Source organism: Macaca fascicularis, chromosome 7, assembly GCF_037993035.2.
Source record: "Macaca fascicularis isolate 582-1 chromosome 7, T2T-MFA8v1.1".
NCBI classification, from domain to species: Eukaryota; Metazoa; Chordata; class Mammalia; order Primates; family Cercopithecidae; genus Macaca; species Macaca fascicularis.
This window is the reverse complement of record NC_088381.1, coordinates 174,565,766-174,590,358: the sequence shown is the minus strand read 5'-3', so window position 1 is coordinate 174,590,358 and position 24,593 is coordinate 174,565,766. Positions and strand designations below refer to the sequence as shown.

Sequence of the window (24,593 nt, the reverse complement as noted above, 5' to 3'; positions counted from 1 at the left end):
CTCCAGAACAGTTGATCTATTACTTGAAAGATCTAGAGGTGTCGCTGTGCATATTGGAGTAATTTGTTATGATTACATCAGAAAAATTCAATTAGTTATTAGTTCCTCAGCTCTGTGGTCTTCCTCCCGAGGAGAAATAATTCCTAAATTGTTGCTGTTACCTTACGTAAAACTGTGAAGCAGCACAGTGAAAAGAAAAGGAGGCTTTGGTAGTAGTAATCCAACAGGAAAGACTGTATATTGGGTTAATCAAGTGTCTGACAAAAGACCTATTTTTACAATAGACCTGCTGTTGGATGCTTACAGATTGACACATAGGCCTGGTTGGTTGTAGTCCCTGGAAAAAATAAATTACGGGCTGCCTTGTATAGGGCAAATAGTCATCTTGAAGCTTCAGTTTCATGATTAACCTCCCTCTCCTAGAGAAAAACAGATTTAATGAGCACACAGGCATGATACGGGCTGTGTGGGCGGCAAGCCACCCAGGTGCCAAGGCAAGAGCCTGAGGCCACGAGCTTTTCCAGTATAATAAAATATATAAAATAACAAGAGTTATACTAGATAGAGATCATAGACATGATTATATATAAGTATCATTAATCATTAGTTTGTAGTAATTACTCTTTATTCCAATATTATAATAATCTTCTCTACAATCATAACCTGGGCAAAACCAGGCCATACAGAGATAGGAGCTGAAGGGACATGGTGAGAAGTGACCAGACAAGGGTGTGATCCTTCTGTTATGCCCGGACAGGGCCACCAGAGGGCTCCCTGGTCTAGCAGTAATGCCAGTGTCTGGAAAGGGAGACTGAAGGGACCCATGGATCCCAACCATGGATCAGGTTCCCCCCAGTAAGAGCTATGAGACAGTTGAATTTTAATGCAAAGATGGAACGAGCTCGGACCGGAGTCATACTGACATCAACCCCCATAACATGGGGACAGATCAAGAAAACCACACAGGAAACAAACTGCTGGAGTGCCAGGGTTTTACCTTTGCTGGGATTCAGAGATACAACAGATGCTTAACAGACCAATGTTTTCTGACTGAGCTCCTCTCTACACTGAATACGAGAGACCCTAATTGGCAGGAATATCATCGCCCCTATTCAGCATGAAGTTACAGAAGACGGTCCTTCATCCTTCTGCAACCCCTAGGATGAAGGGTCCTCTTGTAAAAGGGAAAGGGGAGGTTGTGGGAAGCATTCAAACCAGAGCAACTCCATTTTGAATAAGGGATACGAAAAATGAAGCCGGATCACCAACCAGCAATTAAGGGCCGCAGAGCCTGCAATTGCCTTGCTCAATTAAAAGAGGCTACCTTTTATGCTAGTAATAATGATAGCTGTGGCGGTTTTACAAAAAAGAGAAGGGGGCATTTTGGGAAAAAGCTGTGTTGGGAAAGAAGCTGAAGCAGGGCTTGCATATCTGACATAATGTCCAGGGCTCAGGGCATAAAATCCCTCGTGGCCTTTGGAATGTGTCTAGACTTGCTGGCTCCTTGCTTCTAGCCCTCCCAGGCTCCTAGATTGATTGTATTCCCATTATCTCAAGTAGCAGAACATGTTCCATATAAATGCTAAACCATCACAGCTGTAGATCGTGTGCTTGCCCTCTTGACCCCCTACATTCTCACCACCTGTTTCTTTGTTTGATCACCAATAAATAGTCTGGGCTTCCAGAGCTCGGGGCCTTCACAGGCTCCACACGCGGGATGGTCCCCTGGTCACACTTTCTCTCTCAAACTGTCTTTTTCTCATTCCTTTGACTCTGCTGGACTTCGTCGCCCCAGTGACCTGGTGTTGGGTCTGATCACACCAACATCAGTGATTGTGATTCATCACATAAACCGAAGGAAAAAAAATGCAATAATCTTATTGATCAATATTATTTTCCGTGTAAATCTCCCCCAGGAAATCTTTCATCTGCTCTTGATCCTCCTCTCTCCCCAGGCATGCCAACCCAGAGCTTGCTATATAGTAGGAGACAGGAAAATATGACCCTCCCTTAACTGATGAAAACCAGCCTAGCCCTGATTCTGCAGCTCTGGGAGGGAAGCCCCAGCCCTGGAATACCAAGGTGCTTCCACTCAGTGATCAGCACTGAACATTGAAAACATGCCATGGAGTTGGGGCTGCACTGGGTTTCGTCGTTCTAAAAGGTGATTCAAGAAGAACTAGAAATATTGAGTGTGAGTGGAGGCGAGTGAGAGAAACAGTGCAGTTGTGTGGCAGTTTCTAACAGAATGTCTCTGTGTCCACTGGTGTTCAATGTGAGGTGCAGCTGGTGTAGTTTGGGGGAGGCTTGGCACATCCTGGGGGTCCCCGAGACTCTCCTGTGGGTCCTCAAGACTCTCCTGTGCAGCTTCTGGATTCACCTTCAGTAGCTATGGCATGCGCTAGGTGCGCCAAGCTCCAGGGAAGGGATTGGAATGGGGCTCACATTAATCCTACTGGTGGAGGCACATACTACCCAGACTCCGTGAAAGGCCGATTCACCATCTCCAGAGAAAACACCAAGAACTCGCTGTATCTGCAAATAAACAGTTTGAAAGCTAACGACACAGCTGTCTATTACAGTGCGAGAGATCCAATGAGGAAAAGTCAGTGTGAGCCCAGACACAAACCTCCTTATAGGAACGCTGCCAGGAAATCAGCTGCAGGGGACACTCAGGACCCAGTGATCAGAGTCAACCCCAGAGGCAAGTGCACATGGAGGTTAGGGGCTGGTTTACTTTCAGGATGTGAGACTTCATCTTCTTCTGGCACTTTCACTACAGAATCCCTCTAACTTTAGAATTCTGTGCCTACCACTGTCATTTCTCTCTCTGTGTGTGTGCATGTGTATATATGGACATATTTTCCCATGCACAAAATGTATATTGACACTTATAGAGAAGAAAAATTATCAACCATTGTCAACAAGATCAGAGTCCTGAAAAATTTTAGGGGTTCTAGCGAGCCTTCTCCAATCAGACTCAGAAGAGGAACCTCAGTGAGATTCCCTGATTTGAATCCTATTTATGGATTCTGATCATATGATCATAGCCAAGGGAGAGTCTGCACCAGAGTCAGTGTCATATAAAACCTCACAGCTTCCATATATGAACCTTCTCTTGACAGTGAAATATAAAATACAGTATCAGCGCTGAGTTAATTTTTTTTTTTTTTTTTTTTTTGCTTTTGACATTATTATGGTGAGTCACTTTTCTCACCACAATGTTAGACTGTGAAAGTTGTCAGAATCCAGATGGAACAATTTGTGTTAAAACCCTGGGAAATGGAACTGGGAAGGCCTTGAGGGAGGGTTCTCACACACGTCTTCCATAACAAGAAGTGTCATTGATTCTGCAAAACCACAACCTTGCAAAAAGGCCAGCACAACCTTAAAATAATTACTTCTCCAAGTACATCTGCCCAGCACTGCCTGTCCAATATTAGGCTGATGCCACCCCGTTATTGGTCATATTCTCACAGGTTAATTTTCTCAAAACCGCATATGTAGCCCTCCTCATTTTTCCTTTAAAACACTTGCCTCATTTACCCACCTAAATGTGCCCTTGCACATTCCCATTGCTATGTTTATTCTCAAGTAAACATAATTTTATTTTAGAGTTTCTTTCTGACTGATATTCAGGCTTAATCTGCAGACGGACATGCCAATTTCTCTGAGATATAGGGGATAATAATTGAGAGGTGTCTAGGGATGTTCATTATTTGTAAGACCGACTGTAAACAAATGCAGGCTGGAATACTCGGAGAGAGCTGAACCTGCTGAAACACCATGGCATTTTACCTTCTCCCATTCTGTGCTGATTGGAATCCGACCCAACCAGAATATCAATGCCAAGCTACCCAAGCTAGAGCCAACTGATTACAGCCTTAATAGCAACAATGGGGTTTTCATTTCTGCTTGGCTTTGTATTGTTGCCTTGTTCCATCCTCTAGAGGATCTATTTAAGCCCTTCGGATATTGGTTTTAGAGGCTTGCCCCTGAAGTTTAATTTCTTAGTTCTGTAGTGGTGATAAGGGAGGTGGGTCTGGATGTGTTTAGAAGTGCGGGCTCTCATTCTCTCCCAGATAGACACATTGGTACAGAATGATTTATGTGACTGCCCACTTTCTAGGGCACAGATGTTCAAGAGAACAGGAAGGCTCTTCACTATTTGGTCCCTGAGAATTTTACTCTGGAGCACATTCACCACCCTTGACTTCAAGCAATCCAAAATAAATTTGAAGCCTTATGTTGTAGTTGACTATATTTCATACGGCAGGCTCTGCCTCAGGTAATCTCATACCCTGACTTTGTTACTCTCTACAAGAACTTGTCTCTCCCTAAATTTCAGATTTGTTGTTTGTCTTAAAACTTCTATTATCTGAAGTGTTAAAGACAATTTGCCAAATTTTATATTTTTGTTTATCTGTCATTGTTGTCGTTGTTGTAAAATACAAAATAAAAAATTCGTATCTATGTACTTCTCCAAGTGGAGTAGCAGATATTTTTGGTAAAACCCAGAGTAACAGAAGATTCCACATATTAATTAGTTGCTTAATAGGAAAAATGATTACATTGAATTCATTTACTGAAATAATACACATCATTTTTAATCAATAAATATCTGATACACATAACAATAAGGTAAAATATCTAAGTACTTATGCTGAGTAAAATAAGACAAATAACTAATTACAAAATTCTTCCATTTCTATAAATTCTGGAAAATAAAAACTCATCTACAATAATCTAATGAAGGTCAGTTGTTGCCTGAGGAAATGGTAGAAGAAGGGAAAGGGAAAGGAGGAGGAAATGTCAAACAGGACAAAAAATTGAGGGGACTCACTTGTCCACCTTATTTGATAGTGGTGAAAGTTATGTGATGTTTATCAATTGGATACTTTAAATATGTGAAGTTAAAATCTCAAATCTCATCAAATTTATTAAAAGTAAACAAATGAAAAAATTAGACAAAGAAGAACTCATAGAACATGGATAACAGTATTAAATGCCAGTCACACCTGAAAATTTATCTGCATGAACCTTAGTTCTCGTCATAATTTTAGGTGAACACTAGAGTGTAACAGAATCACAATGTTCTCATTCTAGGCAATGAGTTTTGCAAACCACACTAGACATGTCCAGCTCTGTCCTGGTTCAGGGAGCACAGTGATGAGGAGCACAGGTTCAGATACCGGAACTCACTCATCTCAGACATGAGCACTTAGACACAGACATAGGCACTCTGTGACCTGGTTTACTTTCACATCTGTAAACGGAAAAAACCTTGAGTGTCACAGACATAATTTACACACATATTTAAAGCTAAGTGTTTATCACAGCACAATTTCTTAGTAAGAGAGCATATTTTCCAAATACCATCAGTCACCAAACTCCTGCAGGACACCATCAGCTTCTCTGGGCAATGCCTTCTCCTCTGGTGTCCCACCCCAGACTTTTTATTTAGTAGGAGGTATGCAAAGGACCCTCCTTCTCTGGTGAAAACCAGCCCAGGCCTCACCCTGCAGTTCTGAGAGAGGAGCCTCAGCACTGGAATTCTAAGGTTTTTCCACTTGGTAATCAGTACTGAACACAGAGGACTCACCACGGGGTTTGGGCTGACCTGGGATTTACTTATTACTATTTTAAAAGTGGATTCAAGGTGAACTAGAGATTTTGAGTGTGAGTGGATAAAGGTTAAAGAAACTGAAAATATGTGCCAGTTTCTGACCAGCATGCCTCTGTTTTCAGTTGTCTAGTGTGAGGTGCAGTTGCTGAAGTCTGGGGGAGACTTGGAACAGCCTGGGGGGTCCCTGAGACTCTCCTGTACAGTATCTGGGTTCACTTTCAGTAGCAACTGGATGTACTGGGTCTGCCAGGCTCCAGGGAAAGGACTTGAGTGGGTCTCATGTGTTAGTAGTGATTGGAGTAGCACACGCTACACACATTCTGTGAAGTTCTGATTCACCATCCCCAGAAACAATGCCAAGAACACCCTCTATCTGGAAATGAACAGTTTGAGAGCTGAGGACACGACCATGTATTACTGTGCCAGACAGTGAGGGGAAGTCAGGGTAAGCCCAGACACAAACCTCTGTGCTGAAACACATGCAGGAAATAGACTACAGGGGGCGCTCAGGTCCCACTGATCAGATTCAACCTCAGATGCAGATGCAGATAGAGGGTAGGAGCTGGTTTTCTTACAGTGTTTGGAACTTCTTTCTCCATCTGACGGTTTCCCCGAGAACCTCACTAATTTACAGTTCTCCAAATATACACCTTGTAAAAACAAATCTCCAAATATACACCTTGTAAAAAGTTGCAATATAAAGGCCTAGTCTCACAGGCACAAAATGCATATCACCACTTCCAGGCATGAGACGTCTTCAACCATAGTCACCAGGATCAGAGACAAGAGGAAGCTCAGTGGTGCCTGGTGGGTCTTCTCCAGTCAGACTCAGGACAGGAAACTAAGTTTAATTCCCTGATTAGAAAAGGCTTTGGAGATTCTGATTTCAGCCAAGAGAGAGGCTGGGCCAGAGTTAGTGTTATATAGATCCTTCTAGCTTTCACGTCTGACTCTTCTCCTGATATTAAAGTATGCAAAGCTGTATCAACACTCATCTCTTGCACCTTTTGCTATCAATCCATTTTCATTCTTTTTAGTTGTTCTCACTTTTTCACTTTTTTTCTGCTCCACGAAAAAGAAAGATGTGATCGATATGGTCTATATTCCAAGGCTCAAGTTTTTTCGCTGGAGCTCAGGTGGGCTCAGGCTGTGGCTCCTGCAGCCACGTGGGGAGAGGATGATGGGACTTTCTTCTTTCCCCAGTGCTTGGGACCCTCCACTGTGTTGCGGGAAGGGTCATCTGGAAGTTTGAACGGCCCAGGGGGACTGAAGGGCATACGCTTGCTTGTTCAGAATGAGATGTGGATGTTGAATTGATTCTGTGTTGTGCAAACCAGAAGAGTTTTTGAACATTGTCGGAATCAAACAATTACGGGTTTTGCATTTAAATATTTAAAGCATTTAGAATTAAGTTTTGTGTTTATTCTAACCTAAAATTCTTAGCTCTTCACATGTGAAAATCCAGTTTTCATAACTCGCTCTTTGAAAGGCAATATAATTTAGCCATTGTATATCGATGGTTCTCACACTGAAAATCAGCTGGCCATCAATATGGGGGTTTGTATCTAAGCTCTCTGTATGCATTTATGCCACTGCCATTCTGATTTATTACTCTGTTTGTACTAAATGATGAGGCCTGGAAGTGAAATCCCTAAAGCTTTATTCTTACCTTGTTACAGATAATAGACCCAAATATTCTAACCTTTTACTATTGAGTATAATAGCTGTGACTTTTCTTAATGACTTTTATTATATTCAAGTTGTTTTCTTGTCTTTCTAATTTATCCAGAGTTTTATAATGAAACCCTGAATTTTTTCAAATTTTTTTCTATGTCTGATTAAAAGTGAGGTTTTTTTAGTTTTTTTAATGTGGGTGTACCAAATTGATTTGAGGATGTTGAATCATCCGTGCATCTTAGAATAAATTTGAGTTGGTCATGGTGTATGGCCTTCTAAAAAACTTTATAATTTAGTTTACTACTTTGGGGGTGGTTAATTTATGTCTACTGATGATATGGATCTATAGTTTTCTTTTTTTCTGATGCCTTTGACTATTACTGGTACTACTGTAATGGTAGCCTCAAAAAAAAGAGTTTGGAAGGTTGACTCCTCACCAATTTTTGAAAGAGTTAGAGAATGGTTGGCATTACTTCTTTGAATGTGTTAAGGCTAATTTTATTATGTAACATATCACGGAGAATGTTCAATGTGTGCTTGAGAAGTATGTGTATTATATGGGTTTTGGTTGGAAGGTTCTATAAATGTCTTTCAGGTAAATTTGTTCAATAGTGTTTTTCAAGTTCAGAGGCTTAAGAATTTTCTTTCTGTATTTGCTATATATGATTGTGATGAGGTATTAAGGTCTTCTCTCTTTTGTATAATTTTCTATTTCTCCCTTTATATCTCTTAAAGTTTGCTTAAAGTAGTCATATTTGTATTTGTACACAGGTGTAAAAAATAATAATTGCTAAGTGAGTTTCATGGCACAGTCACATTATAAGTCATCCTATTTTCCCAAATGCTGCCGTTGCCACTAAACTCCAGGAGTCTCACATCTGCTCTGGGCACTGCCCTCTCCTCAGGCATCCCACATCAGATCTTGCAATGGAGGAGGAGATGTGAAAACCATGCCCTCCCTCTCCCGGTGAAAACAAGCCCAGACCTGGTCCTGTAGCTCTGGGAGAAGAGCCACAGCCCTGGGATTCCCAGGGTTTTCCATTTGGTAACCAGCACTGAACACAGAGGACTCACTATGGGGTTTGAACAAAGCTGAATTTTTCTTGTTGTTATTTTCAAAGGTGACTCACAGAGAACTAGAGTGAGTGGTTATGAGTCAGAGAAACAGTGGATATGTTTGGCAGTTTCTGACTGAGATGTTCATGCATTTGCAGGTTTTCAGTGTGAGGTGCAGCTGATTGAGTCCATAGAGGACCTGGGACAACCTGGGAAGCTCCTGAGACTCTCCTGTATAGCCTCCAGATTCGCCTGCAGTAGCTTGTGAATTAGCCAAGTTCACCAGTGTCCAGGGAAAGGGCTGCAGTGAGTAATAGGTATAAAATATGATGGAAGTCAGATATGCCATGGAGACTATGTGAAGGGCAGATTCTCCATCTCCAAGGACAATGCTAAGAACTCGCTGTATCTGCAAATGAATAGTCTGAGAGCTGAGGACATGGCCCTCTATGGCTGTACATAAGGTCCCAAGTGAGGAAACATCAGTGTGAGTACAGACACAAAATTTCCTGCAAAAAGAAGAAAGGCGTCTGGGCAGAAAGGGACACTCAGCACTCACAAAACAGGTGCAGCCCCAGGGCAGGTGCAGATGGAGGGGAGCGCAAGGGCTGCTTTCCTTCAGTGTCTGTGGTTTCATCTGCTTCTAACATTTCCCCTCTGAGCCTCTGCACATTTCTGTTTTGTGCCGGCGTGAGGTCCCTGGATCAGAAAACTAATTTAAAAGAGGAAGCATTCTCATATGTCCCCAAAACAGATGGAAGTATTGAAGGCAGAAAAATGCACAGGCAGCAGGGTGAGTCTGTGGATACCGCTACCCCACAATGCCAGACTCACAAGTAGTGCCGGAGAAGGGTGGGAGTTTGATGGAGCTTCCCTAATGACCCTGTGGTCCAAGTTATCTCCAGCAAAGCCATTGGTGCCTCGCTGAGCACAGTTCTCCATCAGGGATCTCCACTGTGTCCCAGCAGCAGCCATGCGTTAGTGTCTCCACTGTGCACCATCATTGTCTGGGAGGAGCTCCCAGGATGGGTGTCTTTGGCACACACCAGGTGACGGGTGTTACAGTGCAGTCCAGTAGCTGGCGGCCTGGTCTATTGGGCTTCCCTGATGTTGGAGGGATTGGAGGTACATTCTCAGGGCCAGCACACTGTGGATTTTTATATAAAAACCACGATTTTACTTCGTTTTCTCAGATGACATATTTAATTAACAAAATCTGCAAACAATTGTAATTTTCTACTTTACCCCAAATTCATTGTTTCTTAATTCTGTGCAGGATCCAGACATGGTATTGCCCTTCTCATAAGAAATTGTTCGATCTAAACCGAAACCAGTCATTTCTCCTATTCTTTGGTTTCTCTCCACGTGCAGAGATCTTGATTAGAGTAAGTTTGGTTCTTTCCACACACTCACCTTTACTTCCCCAGATAAAGAGCAGAAATTGTCCTCACTCTGAGTCTGAGGGAGGAGCTGTTCCTGTACCACTCGGGGCCTGCAGAGACCGCCAGGTGCAGCTTCACTGAGTTAGGTGTTTCACTCCCTGTGATTGCTTTTCAGGTCTAATTGTGGGCTCAGAATTAAGACACTCTTAAGTTATCACAGGCCACTCCATTTCTAAAAATCATCATTATCACACAGGGTGGTAAAAATTCAATGTTCATTTTTCTAACAGCAGTTTCTCTTTTTTGTTTGGTTGCAAGTTTGAGAAAAGAAACGTGCCAATATTTTTTAATCTAACCTCAAAATCTACTGAATTGTTCTAGGAGACTCACAAATTGGACAAGTGAGCTCTTTATTCTCATAAAAATGTGTGTATTTGGGAATTTCATCGTGTTGTCCAGAACCCGTTAACATCAACAACTGTGTTTCTCAGCACACTTCTGGCTTGAGACATCCTCACAGACCCTCTCCCTCACCTGCACTGTCTCTAGATTCCCCATCATAACCAGTGTTTCCGGCTAGAATTGTATCTGCCCCTAGAAGATGGACAGGAGTGGATCAGGTTCATGGGTTGTGAAGGGAGCACAAATTACAACCCACTTCTCAAGAGTCCATATCCACATCCAAGAACCAATTCTTACAGCTGAGCTTTTGTCTACTTGAATACACAAGTATGCATTTTTAAGGAAAAGAAGCAATGAGGGGACTTCGTTGTGAGCCTAGACACAAACCTCCCTGCAGGGGTGCATAGGACCAGCAGGGGGCACTCGGGCAGTACGGGGGCTTAGGATGATTGTCAGGGGGTCAGGATGAGCAGGATCAAGGCTCAGCATTGGGGCAGGTGCAACAGGGCAGAAAAGGGGCTGTAGATGTAGGTTGTTTTCACCATCATATTTCACCACCAGACCCCTCCACTACATCTTTTCTAATGTGTCTGAGTGTTTCTATGATTAGAAAATTGTGTTTATGTAAACACTAATATATACCCATATGGAGGTGCATCAAGTTGTCCTCTCCATCTTATGTGGACCTTGTCCATCAGGCACCAAGTCCCTGTATTTACTTGAGTACCTCATACATTATGGTCCAAACATGTGGGGTCTCTTTTTTCTTGGTCTCTCCTCCTTTCTCTCTCTCTGTGTCACACAAAAGCACATGAACTGACACATGCACAGAGCTCCCCAACTTTTACTATCGATGTATTGAAGCAAATTGATTAGTGTGCAGCTTTTCTGCTTCGCCTGCTATTCATATTATGTAAAAATAAGAACCATGTGTTTCTTAGTTGGTTACTTCAATAAGCTAAGTAGCATCTTTGTTTATTATACCCAGAGACCAAAAGCGATCCAAGTGTTAGTCAGCAGCTTAACTGGTAAAAAAATTGTGGAAAATTCATTTACTGGAATAATACCCACTGTTACAATCAGGTACTGCCAGATACACTCAACACCATGCTTAAAGTAACAAGTACCTGAATGAGAAAAATAAGGCAAAAAAATACAAGCGCATATGTACGATTCCATTTCTATAATTTCTATAAAGTAAAAATGAACCTAAAGTTACATAAAAAGATCTGTAGTTGACTGTGGACATGGTACAAGAAAGGAAGGTGTAGAAAGGAGAAACTACACAAGAGCAAAAGGAAATTTCTAGGATAATTTATTTTTTCTGTTAGGAAAAGTGAGGATTATGTCTACTTGTAAAATTGTACACTTTATGTAAAGATTCTTATTTGCTAATTTCATCTCATTAAAATATTGCAACTTTTAAAATGTATAATTTGGTAGAAAAAGTGGTAGAGAGAGAGATGAATAAAATACATAAAAATCAGAGTCCTGAATATACACATGAATGAATCCTGGATCTCGCTATAATTTTAGGGAAACACTAGAATACAAAAACATAATGACAGGATTTCAGTACATGAAGGGAGCTTCTCAAACCCCAGGAGGCACGTCCAACTGTGTCCTGGAGTTAACTCGGGGAGCAGGCATGTCCTTGGGAAGTTGCCGTGACACCAAGCTCCCAGCATCCGTTGTAGCTGACACCATGCAAATGCAAAGATCTCGACTAAAATTTTCTGTGGATGTTGAGTCTGGTAATGCTACACACTCACACCAAGTGAGTATGGAAATGTTAGTTACCTGCATCCTTGAGGAGTCTGCTGAGAGCAGGGCAGGCCTCTCATGAAGCTCCCAAATGTCTTGGTAGAGCAGGGAAGGAGACTGGCTCAGGGTTTTTATCACGGTTTGGTGGGGGGCTGGGGAGAGCATCCTACTTGCAGGAAGGGTTTTGTGGGGTTTCAAGGTCAAACTGGCATCACATGAGGGAGCTCCTGTGATTTCTAACTAGATTTTCCTTGTATGCTTAAAAAAAAAAAAGATGGAGGAAAGAGCCTTAAATGGTCAGCAGTCAGGCCTAAACACGGAGTCTGAAGATTTACTCTAAATAGCAACTATACAACTGATGAGTAAGAAACGAGACAAGACTCCAACATGGATGGACAACAGCCAGGTCTGCAGAATATGGGAAGACTGTTTATAAGCAAAGAATAATGTGTAGGACGAGGATATGGAGGAGGATTCTGGTCCAATGTCTTGTGTGGAAGCTTTTCATGATTTGAGATCATCAGCTTGTTCTGAAGGTCTTAGGTCACCTGTCTTCTTCAAAATATCAGAAGTGCCAGAGGATACGTGAGGATGTGCAGTTTAACTTCTTCTATTTCAGTAGCTTTACAATTGTGTAAAATACTTAATTCTTTTTTTTTTTTTTTTTTTTTTTTTTTTTGAGACGGGGTCTCACTCTGCTGTGCAGGTTGGGCTGCAGGTGGTGTGACCACAGCTCACTGTGATTTTGAATTCCTGGCTCATAGAATCCTCCCATCTCAGCCTCCTGAGTAGCAAGTAGCTAGGTTTCCAGGGCTCTTCATCTACACTCGGCTGATTCTTCTCATTCTTCTTTTGTTGTTGTTGTTTTTTTTTTTTTTTTTTTGAGATGGCATTTCTCTCTTCTTGCTAGAGTGCAGTGGCGTGATCTCAGCTCACTGCAATCTCTGCCTCACAGGTTCAAGCGATTCTCCTACCTCAGTCCCCCAAGTAGCTGGGATCACAGGCATGTGCCACCATGCCAGGCTAATTTTGTATTTTTAGTAGAGACAGGGTTTCTCCATGTTGGTCAGACTGGTCTTTAACTCCCTACCTCAGGTGATCCTCCTGCCTTGGCATCCCAGAGTGCTTGGATTACAGGCATGAGCCACCACATCCGGCCTCTTCATTTTTATTCATATATTCATTCAGCAACCCCTATGTCTTCCCACTGATTTCTTCAGTTTCCTCTTCACTGCCTTTTCCTTTTGAATAAGGTTGTCACTCCTGAGGGAAGATGGGGGCCTGGACAGGGATTTGGTGCATTCCTCTGTCCCCTCCCAGTTCTTACTGGTTTCTCCAGTGTCTGTAGAAGAGCAGTTTTGATGGCTTTACCTCTGCAGATAATTTCTCTTGCAAGGTAGTGGTGATGGAGAGGTGTGTCTGGATGCATTTCAGCTGTAGTTGCTGTTTTGCTTTCCCAGACAGCACCGTCCCAAGGGGTAGAGGCTGGAGCATTTTGTGATGTGTCCCCAGGACTGAAGAAAAAGGTTCAATAGCAGGAGGAATTCCTCAACTGTATACACTCTGAGAATTTAAACAATAACTTCACTATCACACAGAATTGAAACCATCCAATGAATATGTCTACTTTAATCTTGTGCTAGCTTAAATGACATTTGGCAGCCTCTGCCCCAGAAAGATTATCGTCTGCTCCTGTTTATTTCCCTGCAAGTCCTTATCTCTCTTCAGATTTCAGATATATTGTTTGTCCTATAACATCGAAAATCTGATGTATTTAAGAAAAATGTGCTAATTTGCAGATCAGTAAGTTTAGTGTTGCTGTAAGAATAATAACACATTTTTTATGGGATGCCTACATGTCCAAGCTGAGTAGCACCTCTATGTGTAATACTCAGAAACTATATATATATATATATATATATATATATATATATATATATATATATATAAAAACACTAATGACGTGCTAATGTACTGTAATAATATCCATCACTAGAATCAAGACATTGTTGATGCTCAACTTGGTTGCATCACAAGTAGTTATGATGAGTGAGAAGCCACACAAATAAAACACATACTATATAATTCCCATATAGTAAATTCTTGAAACTCAAAACCAAACTATTTAATGTGAAGGACTGACTCAAAATATGGCAATTGGGAAGAAGGAATTGCACAGCAACACAAGGAAACTTTTAAGTGTCATTTATTTGTTCATTATCTGAATGTTTCTTGTGGATGCACAGATGAGCACACGTGGAATTACATTTTGTTTTGTTTCTGAAGAGATGTGGTCCTACTCTGTGACCCAGGCTGGAGTGCAGTGGTGGGATCATAGTTCAATGTAGCCTCCAACTTCTGGTCTCAAAGAATCCTGCTGCATCTGCCATCTAAGTAGCTGAAACTACCGTTGTGTGCCACCAGGATCGGCTTGAGCACTTGTTAAACCAAACATTTCATGCAATATTTACTGTATAGTAATGATGTCTCAATAAGAGTATTACAAATCAATGAATGAATAATTTGTTCAGTACAGATTCATGGAAAAATAGACACTAACATGATGTCTGACATTTATGAAAATACAACTGCATAAAATATGTTCTCTTTACATTCATTAGGTAAACACAATAGTGCATACACATCACACCATGCTTTCATTACAGGAAGAAAGTTCTGAAAATATCACTGGGGTGACCCACACTGTGCTGGGCTTGATTCAGGGAGCAGCCAGGCCCAGTGGTGAGAAGCACAGACCCAGGTATCTGGGCTCACTCTGACCAAATGTGATCTCTGGGAACATTGTACCACCCATCTGTGCTTCTGCTGGTAATTTTCCATCTTTAACATGGAAATAACATTGATACTACATACCATTGATTTCTCCACATATGTAAAAATTAAATAAGATGATTGATTGCTGATAAGTTTAAATATATGCAGTTTTCACAGGTCCATTGTACTTCAGTAAAACTATTTTAAAATAAGTTACAAATACAATTGTAGGTTTAAAGACTTTATCACAAAACAAATTTATAATAAGAAACTACATTTTCCAAAATCGTATCAATATCTCTAAACTCCTGCAGAACACTCATCTGCTCTGGGCCCTGCCCTCTCCTCAGGCGCCCCACCCCAGAGCTTGCTATACAGTAGGAGACATGCAAATAGGTCCCTCCCTCTGCTGATGAAAAGCAGCCCAGCCCTGACCCTGCAGCTCTAGGAGCTCCAGCCCTAGAATTTCCAGGTGTTTCTATTCGGTGATCAACACTGAACACACAGGACTCACCATGGCGTTTGGACTGAGCTGGGTTTTCCTTGTTGCTATTTTCAAAGGTGATTCATGGGGAATGAGTTGAATGTACGTGAATATGAGTGAGAGAAACTGGGAATATGTGTGGCAGTTTCTGACCAGGGTGTCTCTATGTTTGCAGGTGTCCAGTGTGAGGTGCAGCTGGTGGAGTCTGGGGGAGGCTTGGTACAGCCTGGCGGGTCCCTGAGACTCTCCTGTGCAGCCTCTGGATTCACCTTCAGTAGCACCAGGATGAACTGGATCCGACAGGCTCCAGGGAAGAGGCTGGAGTGGGTGGCCGACATAAAGTATGATGGAAGTGAGAAATACTATGTAGACTCTGTGAAGGGCCAATTCACCATCTCCAGAGACAATGCCAAGAACTCCCTCTATCTGCAAATGAACAGCCTGAGAGCTGAGGACACAGCCGTGTATTACTGTGTGAGAGACACAGTGAGGGGAGGTCAGTGTGAGTCCAGACACAAACCTCCCTGCAGGGGCGTATGGAACCACCAGGGGGTGCTCAGGTTACACAGAGGACAGGGGCAGCCCCAGGGCAGGGGCAGCCCCAGGGCAGGTGCAGGTGGAAGTCAAGGGCTGCTCTCCTTCAGGGTCTCTGGCTTCCTCTCATCTAACAGTTCCCCAGAGGGCCTCGTATATTTACAGTTATATGCCTACTGCTGAGGTTTCTAAGTTCGTAAAGTTTATTATAAGAGGAACCGCTATCAAACACCCCTAAAGCAGGTGTCACAGATGGAGAAAAAGAGGGGACAAGAAGCCGGGTGAGGCTGTGGACACTGTCCACCCAGGATTCAAGTTTCACAAGCAGTGAGGGAGAAATGGGGAGTTTGATGGAGCTCCCCCACCACCATATGGTCCAAACTAAGTCCAGCAGGGCCATCAGGCCTCCCTGAGCTCTAGGTGCCCATCAGGGATCTGCCATGTGCCCGGCAGCCGCCATGCCTTTTCATCTCCGCTGCGCCCAGTCACTGTCTGGGACGAGCTTCCAGGACGTGTGTGTTTGGCACCAACCGGATGATGGACCTCAGAGAGCAGCAGCTGGTGCCCAGACCATGGGCTCCCTAATGCTGGAGGAATGGGAGGTGCATTCTCAGGGACAAGGCACTGTTGATGGATTTTTATATAGAAACCACGATTTTACTTGCTTCTCTCAGGAGACACAGAGGATGCCATTAGGCTATCATACCTCACTTCTATTCTGAAAATCACCCTCTTTATAGTAAAAGAAAACAATTCAATATCATTCCACTGAAAGTAGTTACTTTTTAATTTGGTTGCAAGTTTACCATATATGTGCCTGAATTTATTCTCAGAATCTGCTGAATTGTCTAGAAATCTCACAAATTGAACAAAAGTGAATTCTTCATTCCTACCAAAATGTATGTATGTAGGAATTTCAGTGTGTTTTCCAGAGCCCATGAACACCAACCACTGTGTTTCATGGTCATTTATTGGCCTGGTGAGGCCCTCACTGACCGCCTCCCTCACCTGTGCTGTCTCTAGATTCTCCATCACAGCCAGCGCTTCCTGCTGGAGCTGGATCCGCCAGTCCTCAGTCAAGGGAGTGGATCGGGGCATAGGTCACGAGGGAGCACAAATTCTAACCCACTCCTCATGAGCTCAGTCACCATCTCCAGATCCATGTCCAAATATCAAATTTTCTGGCAGCTGAGTTCTGCGACCAACTGACACAAACTTGTATTCTTGTGAGAGGAACAGTGAAGATGTCAGTGTGATCCCAGACACAAACTTCCCTGGGGAGGGGCCCAGGACCAACAAAGGGCACTCCGGCTCCATGAAAACTGGGCCCAAGTTGGAGAATGGGTTTCCCCTAACCCTCACATTTCACCATTAGATACTCTACACTATGCCTACGCTAAGGTGCATGTATAATATAATTAGAATATGTTATTTATACACGTGTATAATCACATCTAGTGTAAGAATTTGTTGCTTCTGCCTTATGTGACCATTAAAGACCACATGTCTCACCTTATTCAATGACCTTGTAAAGTATAATACTTTTATGTAACATTTATCTTGTGTTTCTTCTTCTGTCTGTATTCTCCCTCTGTTTCTCTCTCTCTCTCTCTCTGTCTCTCTCTGACTCTCTCTGTCTCTTTCTATGTCTCTCACACACACAAATATACAAACACACAGTGGTTGGCAGTATATAGGCTAATTAAGAATATATTCCCATATGCTTTAAAAATAGCAGTTTTACAATATGTGCCTTTAATTTTTCAAAGAAAACTAAATCCAACTGCCAGTGATTTTTTATGTGATTTTTAAAATTTAAATTGTTAATTTTTTTTTCATCAATCCTCGTATGTATACTATTGTATTCTCTCAGGTTATCTGCTGCCTTCATAGAATTGAACCTGTGAAACTCTGCATTTAAATTTCTGTGACTCAGGACCGGTGAGCAGTAAGAAAGAAGTCAGTCTCCTGACCCTTCCCCGCAGCCGCAGACTCCTGAAGGCAGAGCAGGTGTAATGACCTCGCAGTAGACCAAGGCCCTCAAAGGTGACGTTGGACCTTGAGTTCCAGCATATCTTGGGAGGTCAAGTGGATGCTTGTGAAGGAAATAGTGGCTATGTGACAGTTTCTAACCAGAATGTCTCTGTGTTTGCAGGTGTCCAGTGTGAGGCGCAGCTCACAGAGTCTGGGGGAGACTTGGTACAGCTTAGAGGGGTCTCTGAGGCTCTCCTGTGCATCCTCTTGATTCACGTTCCGTAGCTATGGGATTCACTGGGTTTGCAGGCCTCGGGGAAGGGGATGGAATGGGCTGCAGTTACATAGTGTGGTGAAACTCATCAATACGATGCAGCCTGTGTTAGGAGTAGACTCACCATCTCCAGAGACAACACCAAGTACATGCTGTACAAGCAAATGAACAGCCTGAGAACCCAGAACACAGGAGGGTAAAACTGTGCAGGAGACACTGTGATGGGAAGTCCATGTGGGCTCAGAGACAGACTGCCCTGCAGGACACAGGGGGGTGACTTGGCTGCAGGGGACACTCAGCACCCACTGGAGACAGGAGCAGCCCAGGGCAGGGGCAGGTGGAGTTCAAGGGCTGCTTTCCTGTCAGGCCCTGTGGCTGCTTCTGCACCAAATGCGTTCTCCCAGGAGCCTCTCTGTATTTATGATTCTCTGCCTACCACTGAGGCCTCTGGATTGGAAAAGGTTACTACTAGAAAAAAATTTATCGTATGTCCCTAAGGAATGAATCACTAATTGAGTGAGAAGATGTCACAGGAGGCCAGGGAGGCTGTGGAAACTGTCGGACGTGGATGCAGATGTGATGACAAAGACATGAGAAATCAGGGAACTCTGATCAAACCTCCTAATTATGCCATGGTCCACTCTAAGTCTAGTAAAGCCATTGATGCCTCCCTTGGCCAAACCCACCCATCAGGGATCTCTCCTGTGTCCCAGCAGCAGACACGACTTACAATCTCCACTGTGTATAATCACTGTCTGGGAGGCGCTCCCGGAACACGTGATTTGCATTAACCGGGTGATGGATGTCAGAGAACAGCAGCTGGGTGCCTGGTCTGTGGGTTCCCAGATGTTGGAGAAATGGGAGGTGTGTTCTCAGGGGAAACACACTGTTTATGCATTTTTATATAGAAACCATGATTTTTCTTGCTTCTCTCAGATGACATAGAGGATCAAGAAAAGAATCTGTAAACAACTGTCCACATTTCTCCTGAACACATGCATTATTTCTTAATTCTGAGTAGGGATTTGGCAAAGCATTGTCTTTCTCCTAAGAAATTGTTCAATCCAGCGTGAAACCACATGGTGATCATATTCCTTGGTTTTGTTCAGGTGCAGAGATCTTGAATAGAGCAGATTTAGTCCTTTCCACACACTAAGCCTCACCTTCCTCAGAGAAGGAGCAGAGATTGATCCAACTGTGTCTGAGATGGGAGCTGCCTCTCCACACCTTGGAGCTTGCAGAGACCCCCAAGTGCAGCTTTACTGAGTCAGGTGTGTCTCCATGTGGGGGACCCTGCTGCCAGTGATTGCTGCTCAGTTCTAAATGTGGGTTCAGAATTAGGACACTTAGGTTATCACGCCTCAACTATTACCATCATTGTAGATAGAAATAATAATACAAGGCCAATTGTTGTCACTTGTTTCTTATTACCATCAGAGTACAAGTTTGAAGAGACAAATTGTTACCACATATTTGCATAAATGTCAGAATCTCTTGAATTGCTCTTGAATCCTTGCAAACTGGATAGAAGCAGATTCTTATTTTTTTTTCTATACTAGTGTATTTTGGGATATCAACGTTTTGTCCAGAACCTGTGAGTACCAATAACTGTGTGTTTCAGAAATGACTGTGAGATTCAGTCATTGTGATCGAGTGGGAAAACCAGTTAACTTTATCTTAGATATATGGATGGAAGCCCAAGGTAGAGGCTTGTCATTGTTTCTGTACCTGCTGCCTTGGGAGTGTCTGCATTTCTTATGCTGTGTCCTGGGTCTATACCCCAATGGCTCCCCTACTCCATGGCACCCATCTGTGCCTGTGCATGCCCCTGCTCATGCCCTCCATGAAATATCTGCTTTGGCTCAGGAAGAACCCCCCTGCCTTTTTTCCTCCTGCCGCTAGTCCACATTCTCCTCCACCCACAGGCTCTCAGCAGCGCCTCCCATCCACACTGACCCTACATGGGGTCATTCCTTGTTCACTACTTCTCTCTTTTCTTCTGAGCCTTGCCTTTTATTCCAACAGCCTGCTTCCATCTCACCTGGACTTGTGTACAGGAAAGTGTTTACCGAGCAGGTCTGGGTTGTGCAAACCCTGAAAATTCCCAAAAACGTGCTTTCTCAAGCCAGGCCCATATTCAGCTCCTGGGAGATGATATCTGCCTTTTTGGCAAACTCCCCCTGGTAGTGTTATTAAAGCACTTGATTAAGGTAAGGTTCACATCTGTAAAACTACACATGATTTAACATAGTTAACTCAGTGAGTTTGGAGTCAGTGTACATCTATCTGCAAAGTTGTCCCCACCATCAAGGTGATAACCATAGCAATCACTTTCAAGACATTCCTCTTATCCCTCTTAATATTATGATTATTTTATTAGTTAAAATGTATTTTTGTTTGTGTTTGTCTGTGTCTCTCTGTGTGTAGCCTGGGTGCACACTATACTAGCTATTTTCATAATGACTTATGGTGAACGCCTATTATTGCTCAAGGGGCCGGCATCTGAGCACTGGAGGTCAGTCGTGCAGGTGCCACACACATCTGTGACGGGCCCCAATAAACAGCACTGGGCCCCAGCACTCAGGCGAGCTTCTCTGGTGGACAGTGCTTCACACGTGGTGTCATTCATCACTGCTGGGAGAACTGGGGACAAGAGACTCCTCAGCGAAAGAACACCTGAGTGCTTGTGCTTGGATTCTCAGGGTCTTCTCCCTAGTGCCTTTGCTTGTTTTAATTCATATTCATTTGCTATAATAAAGCTGCACCCATGAGAATAACAGCTTGTCTTGAGTCCTTTATTTCTATTGATTATGGGGCCTGAGGATGGTCTTGGGACACTCAACACAATTACATCAGAGGTGGAGAATGCTAGAAAGTTCCTGACTTGTGACACATGGCTAGAGGATTGTTTATAATATCAAAGGATGAGAAAGTGTAGGATAAAAGACATTCAATGCCCAGAAGGCTATGGAATCATATGGCATGAGATGGCGTGTGTGCTCTAATAAGGAGCAGGAAGTGAAAGTGATCCATGGAATTTAGAAATGACAGACACAGCTTCCTAGGAGTTGTTCCCTGAATAAGGAAATGTAAAAGTAACAAAGAACAACCCAAATATGCAATTAATATTTGTGATAGCTAAAATAATAGTAAAAAGATGCACATCCAGCCCTGCACTGTGCTCTGTGAGCCGAGGCTGCTAGACTCCCATTCACCACCAAAGGGGACAGTTGTCCAGAAACAACACACAACACACAAGAGCCACACAGAAGGTAGCCCAGGGGTTGGGCTGGTGGGGAGAATCCACTAGACAACTAGAACAAGGAGGACAGTATGGAAAGTGGCATCATTTGGTAATATGATTGATATCATTAATTGATATCATCGGATTGTGAACAAAGTTAGCCAATGGACTGTGAGAATGACTGACATAGCAGTGTCACTGGCTTCCTGTGCTGCAGATAAGAGGAGAATGTTTGGGAGGATGCTGGACCCACAGTTCAAAACAGACACATGACAGATGGCTGTCTCTGATCCCAACCTCAAGTAGGATGTTCCTGATGCACTGGATCCCCGATCCTGTATAGCTTTAGAACCTGTGTAGTTTGTGTTTCCTTGGCTTCTCCTTTGGATCTTTTAGGTGCTAAGGAAATGAGAATGGTTCACCATAAAACAGGGCAGACAAAGGGGATAATTAAGGGCCTCTTCCAAGCAACATTGGTATCATAAAATAAAAGTTAAAGAATGAAAGAACTAAACAAGAAGGTGCTGGGTTGACACGAAGGACTTAAAGCAGCACTACCAGAAGTTGGGTGCAGCAATGGGGATCCCTTCAGGTCCATCAGCAATTCAGAGACCTAAACAACTATTCCCTATTCATGTTGAATTGGCAGAGTGTGAAATCTAGAAGACAAAATGGCCAGGAAAATTGTGTGATTTTTGCATGGGTGAAGGTCTGGCAAGCTAATCATTTTGAGGACTGTAGAAGGCCTGAGGTGGTCCTGCCCTTGCTTGGTGCCAAGACCATAGTCCAACTCGTGAAACTGCCAGGGAAGAGAGAGTAGTTTTTTTGGTAGTTCTTGTTATCAGGCATATGTGCATTTGAATTTTCTCTTCATGGCCTTTCTTGGCTCTATTTCTCATTTTTTAACATACATAGTTTCATCTAGATTAATTACCTTCACAGGGTCACAGAGAAGGGTGGAAGAAGGCAGGCCCTGGGATGAGTCTCAAAGAAACATGGAAAATTGTGGAGAGGGACAACAGCAGGGTGTAAGGAATTATTGAGACCTTATTCTGCCCCTCCCAGGAGGCTCTGGCCAGTCTTTTTCTGCATTTGAGGTTCTGGGTTATAAACCCTGTAGACTCTTCCCTTCAGGGCAGGGTGACAACTATGCAAATCCAAGTGGGGGCCTCCCCACTTAAACCAAGGGCTCCCCTTCACAGTGAGTCTCCCTCACCACCCAGCTGGGGATCTCAGTGCTTCATTTTCTGTCCTTCATTTCTCAGTGCTTCATTTCTGTCCTCCACCACGATGGGGTCAACTGCCATCCTCGCCCTCCTCCTGGCTGTTCTCCAAGGTCAGTCCTGCCCAGGGTTTGAGGTCACAGAAAAGAATGGGGAGAAAGGGAGCCCCAGTTCAAATTTTGTATCTCCCCCACAGGAGTCTGTGCCGAGGTGCAGCTGGTGCAGTCTGGAGCAGAGGTGAAAAGGCCCGGGGAATCTCTGAGGATCTCCTATAAGACTTCTGGATACAGCTTTACCGGCAGCTGGATCAGCTGGGTGCGCCAGATGCCCGGGAAAGGCCTGGAGTGGATGGGGAGCATCTATCCTGGTGATTCTGATACCAGATACAACCCGTCCTTCCAAGGCCACGTCACTATCTCAGCCGACAAGTCCATCAGCACCACCTACCTGCAGTGGAGCAGCCTGAAGGCCTCGGACACTGCCACGTATTACTGTGCGAAAGTCACAGTGAGAGAAACCAGCACTGAGAGCACCAAAAACCCTCCACAGTGCAGGTGCAGAGTGAGCTGCCAGAGACTCCCTCCTCAGGGACCTTTCTATCATCCGCGGAGGAAACACTTTTTGTCCTCAGGAGCCAGAACCAGAGAACAACGTGGGAGGGTTCCCATCCCCTAAGGCAACTGGATAGGGGACCTGACCATGGGAGGTGTATCTCTGAGCGGGCTCTTGTGTGTTCTACAAGGTTGTTCATGGTGAATATTACATAGTTAACACCAAAAGCCTGCCTAACAGGCACCTCTTCAATATGACAGTATTTTAATTAGTGAAAATTTTACACAGTTAATCATTGCTTGCTTGCCTTCCTCCCTCCTATCCGCTCTCACTCCCTCCTTTTATTTTCTACTTACTTTTACAAAGTCATTTAATCACTTTTTGAAATATTAATAGGTTCTCTTGTTTTTGTTATTGTTTTCATTAATAATATGCCCTGAATAATTCATCTTTGTGCCAATTCATAAGTATTCGGTATAACAAAGACTTCCTTCATAAATAGATTCCCTGTGAGTAATCTTGCAAATATTTTAGAACCTGTTTGGTTAAGGATAAATTAAAATAAATAGATAGGTTGTATGTTTTTTAAAATGTATCAAAACTGAACCACTAAGAAATAAAAAATCTGGGCTGGGCATGGTTGCTTATGCCTGTACTCGCAGCACTTTGGGAGGTCCATGCGGGTGGATCACCTGAGGTCAGGAGTTCGAGATCAGTGTGACCAACATGGCGAAACCCCATCTCTACTAAAAATATGAAAATTAGTTAGGCTTGGTAGTGTTCCCCTGTAGTCCCATAGTCCCAGCTACTCGGAAGACTGAGGCAGGAGAAGGACTTGAACCTGGGAGGCAGAGGTTGCAGAAAGCCAAAATTGAGCCACTGCACTCCAGACTGGGCAACAGAGTGAGACTTCAATTAAAAAAAAAAAAAAAAAAAATTCTGAACAGACCAGTGAGTAAAGAGATTGAGTCAGTGGTTTTTCAAACATCTCAAATCAAAGAAAAGTCAAGAACTTCATGGATTCATTACTGAATTTTATCAAAAAAAAAAAAAAAAAAAGAATCTCTACTGAAATTTCCAACAAAATAAAAAGGAATACATCCAAGCTTATTTTGGAAGGCCCTATTTCCAAAGCAAGGAAAAGAAACTACAAATAAATGAAATTACAGACTAATACCCCTGATTATCATAGTTTCAAAAACTCTCAAGAGTGATGACAAACAAAATTCAACAGCACGTTAACAACAGAATTCACCATGATCAGGTGTGGTTTATCTCTAGGATGCAATGAAGTTTCAGCCTGCACAAATAAAGGTGATATATTAAATCAAAATACTGAAGGACTAAAACTATATGTCCATATCAATAGATTCAGAAAGAGCCGCTGACAGAATCCACCACACTCTCATTATAAAGAATCTGAACAAATGCATAAAATATATACCTCAACACAATAAAGACAACATAAAACAAACCCACATCTAACATTATACTCGATGAGGAAAATTTTGTCTTCCTCTAAGACTAGAAACTAGACAAGATCCTCACCACCACTAATATTATTCAACGTAGCACAGGTGGGTTTAGACAGAAGAATTAGGCAAGAATAAGATATAGAAGTCATCC

The 24,593-nt window shown here is 43.0% G+C and overlaps 1 pseudogene and 1 gene segment (V, D, J or C); both read left to right on the top strand.

Moving 5' to 3' along the window:
• Positions 1-15,129: 15,129 nt before the first annotated feature.
• On the top strand, positions 15,130-15,883 carry LOC102139499 (immunoglobulin heavy variable 3-7-like; annotated as a pseudogene). Its single transcript, XR_010587944.2, has one exon. The product of XR_010587944.2 is annotated as an immunoglobulin heavy variable 3-7-like (transcript).
• A 6,512-nt stretch (positions 15,884-22,395) lies between these two features.
• Positions 22,396-23,535, top strand: LOC102140263 (immunoglobulin heavy variable 5-51-like). The segment is given in 2 exon segments: positions 22,396-22,528; positions 22,612-23,535. Coding segments are annotated over 2 exon segments (525 nt in total).
• Positions 23,536-24,593: the final 1,058 nt, after the last annotated feature.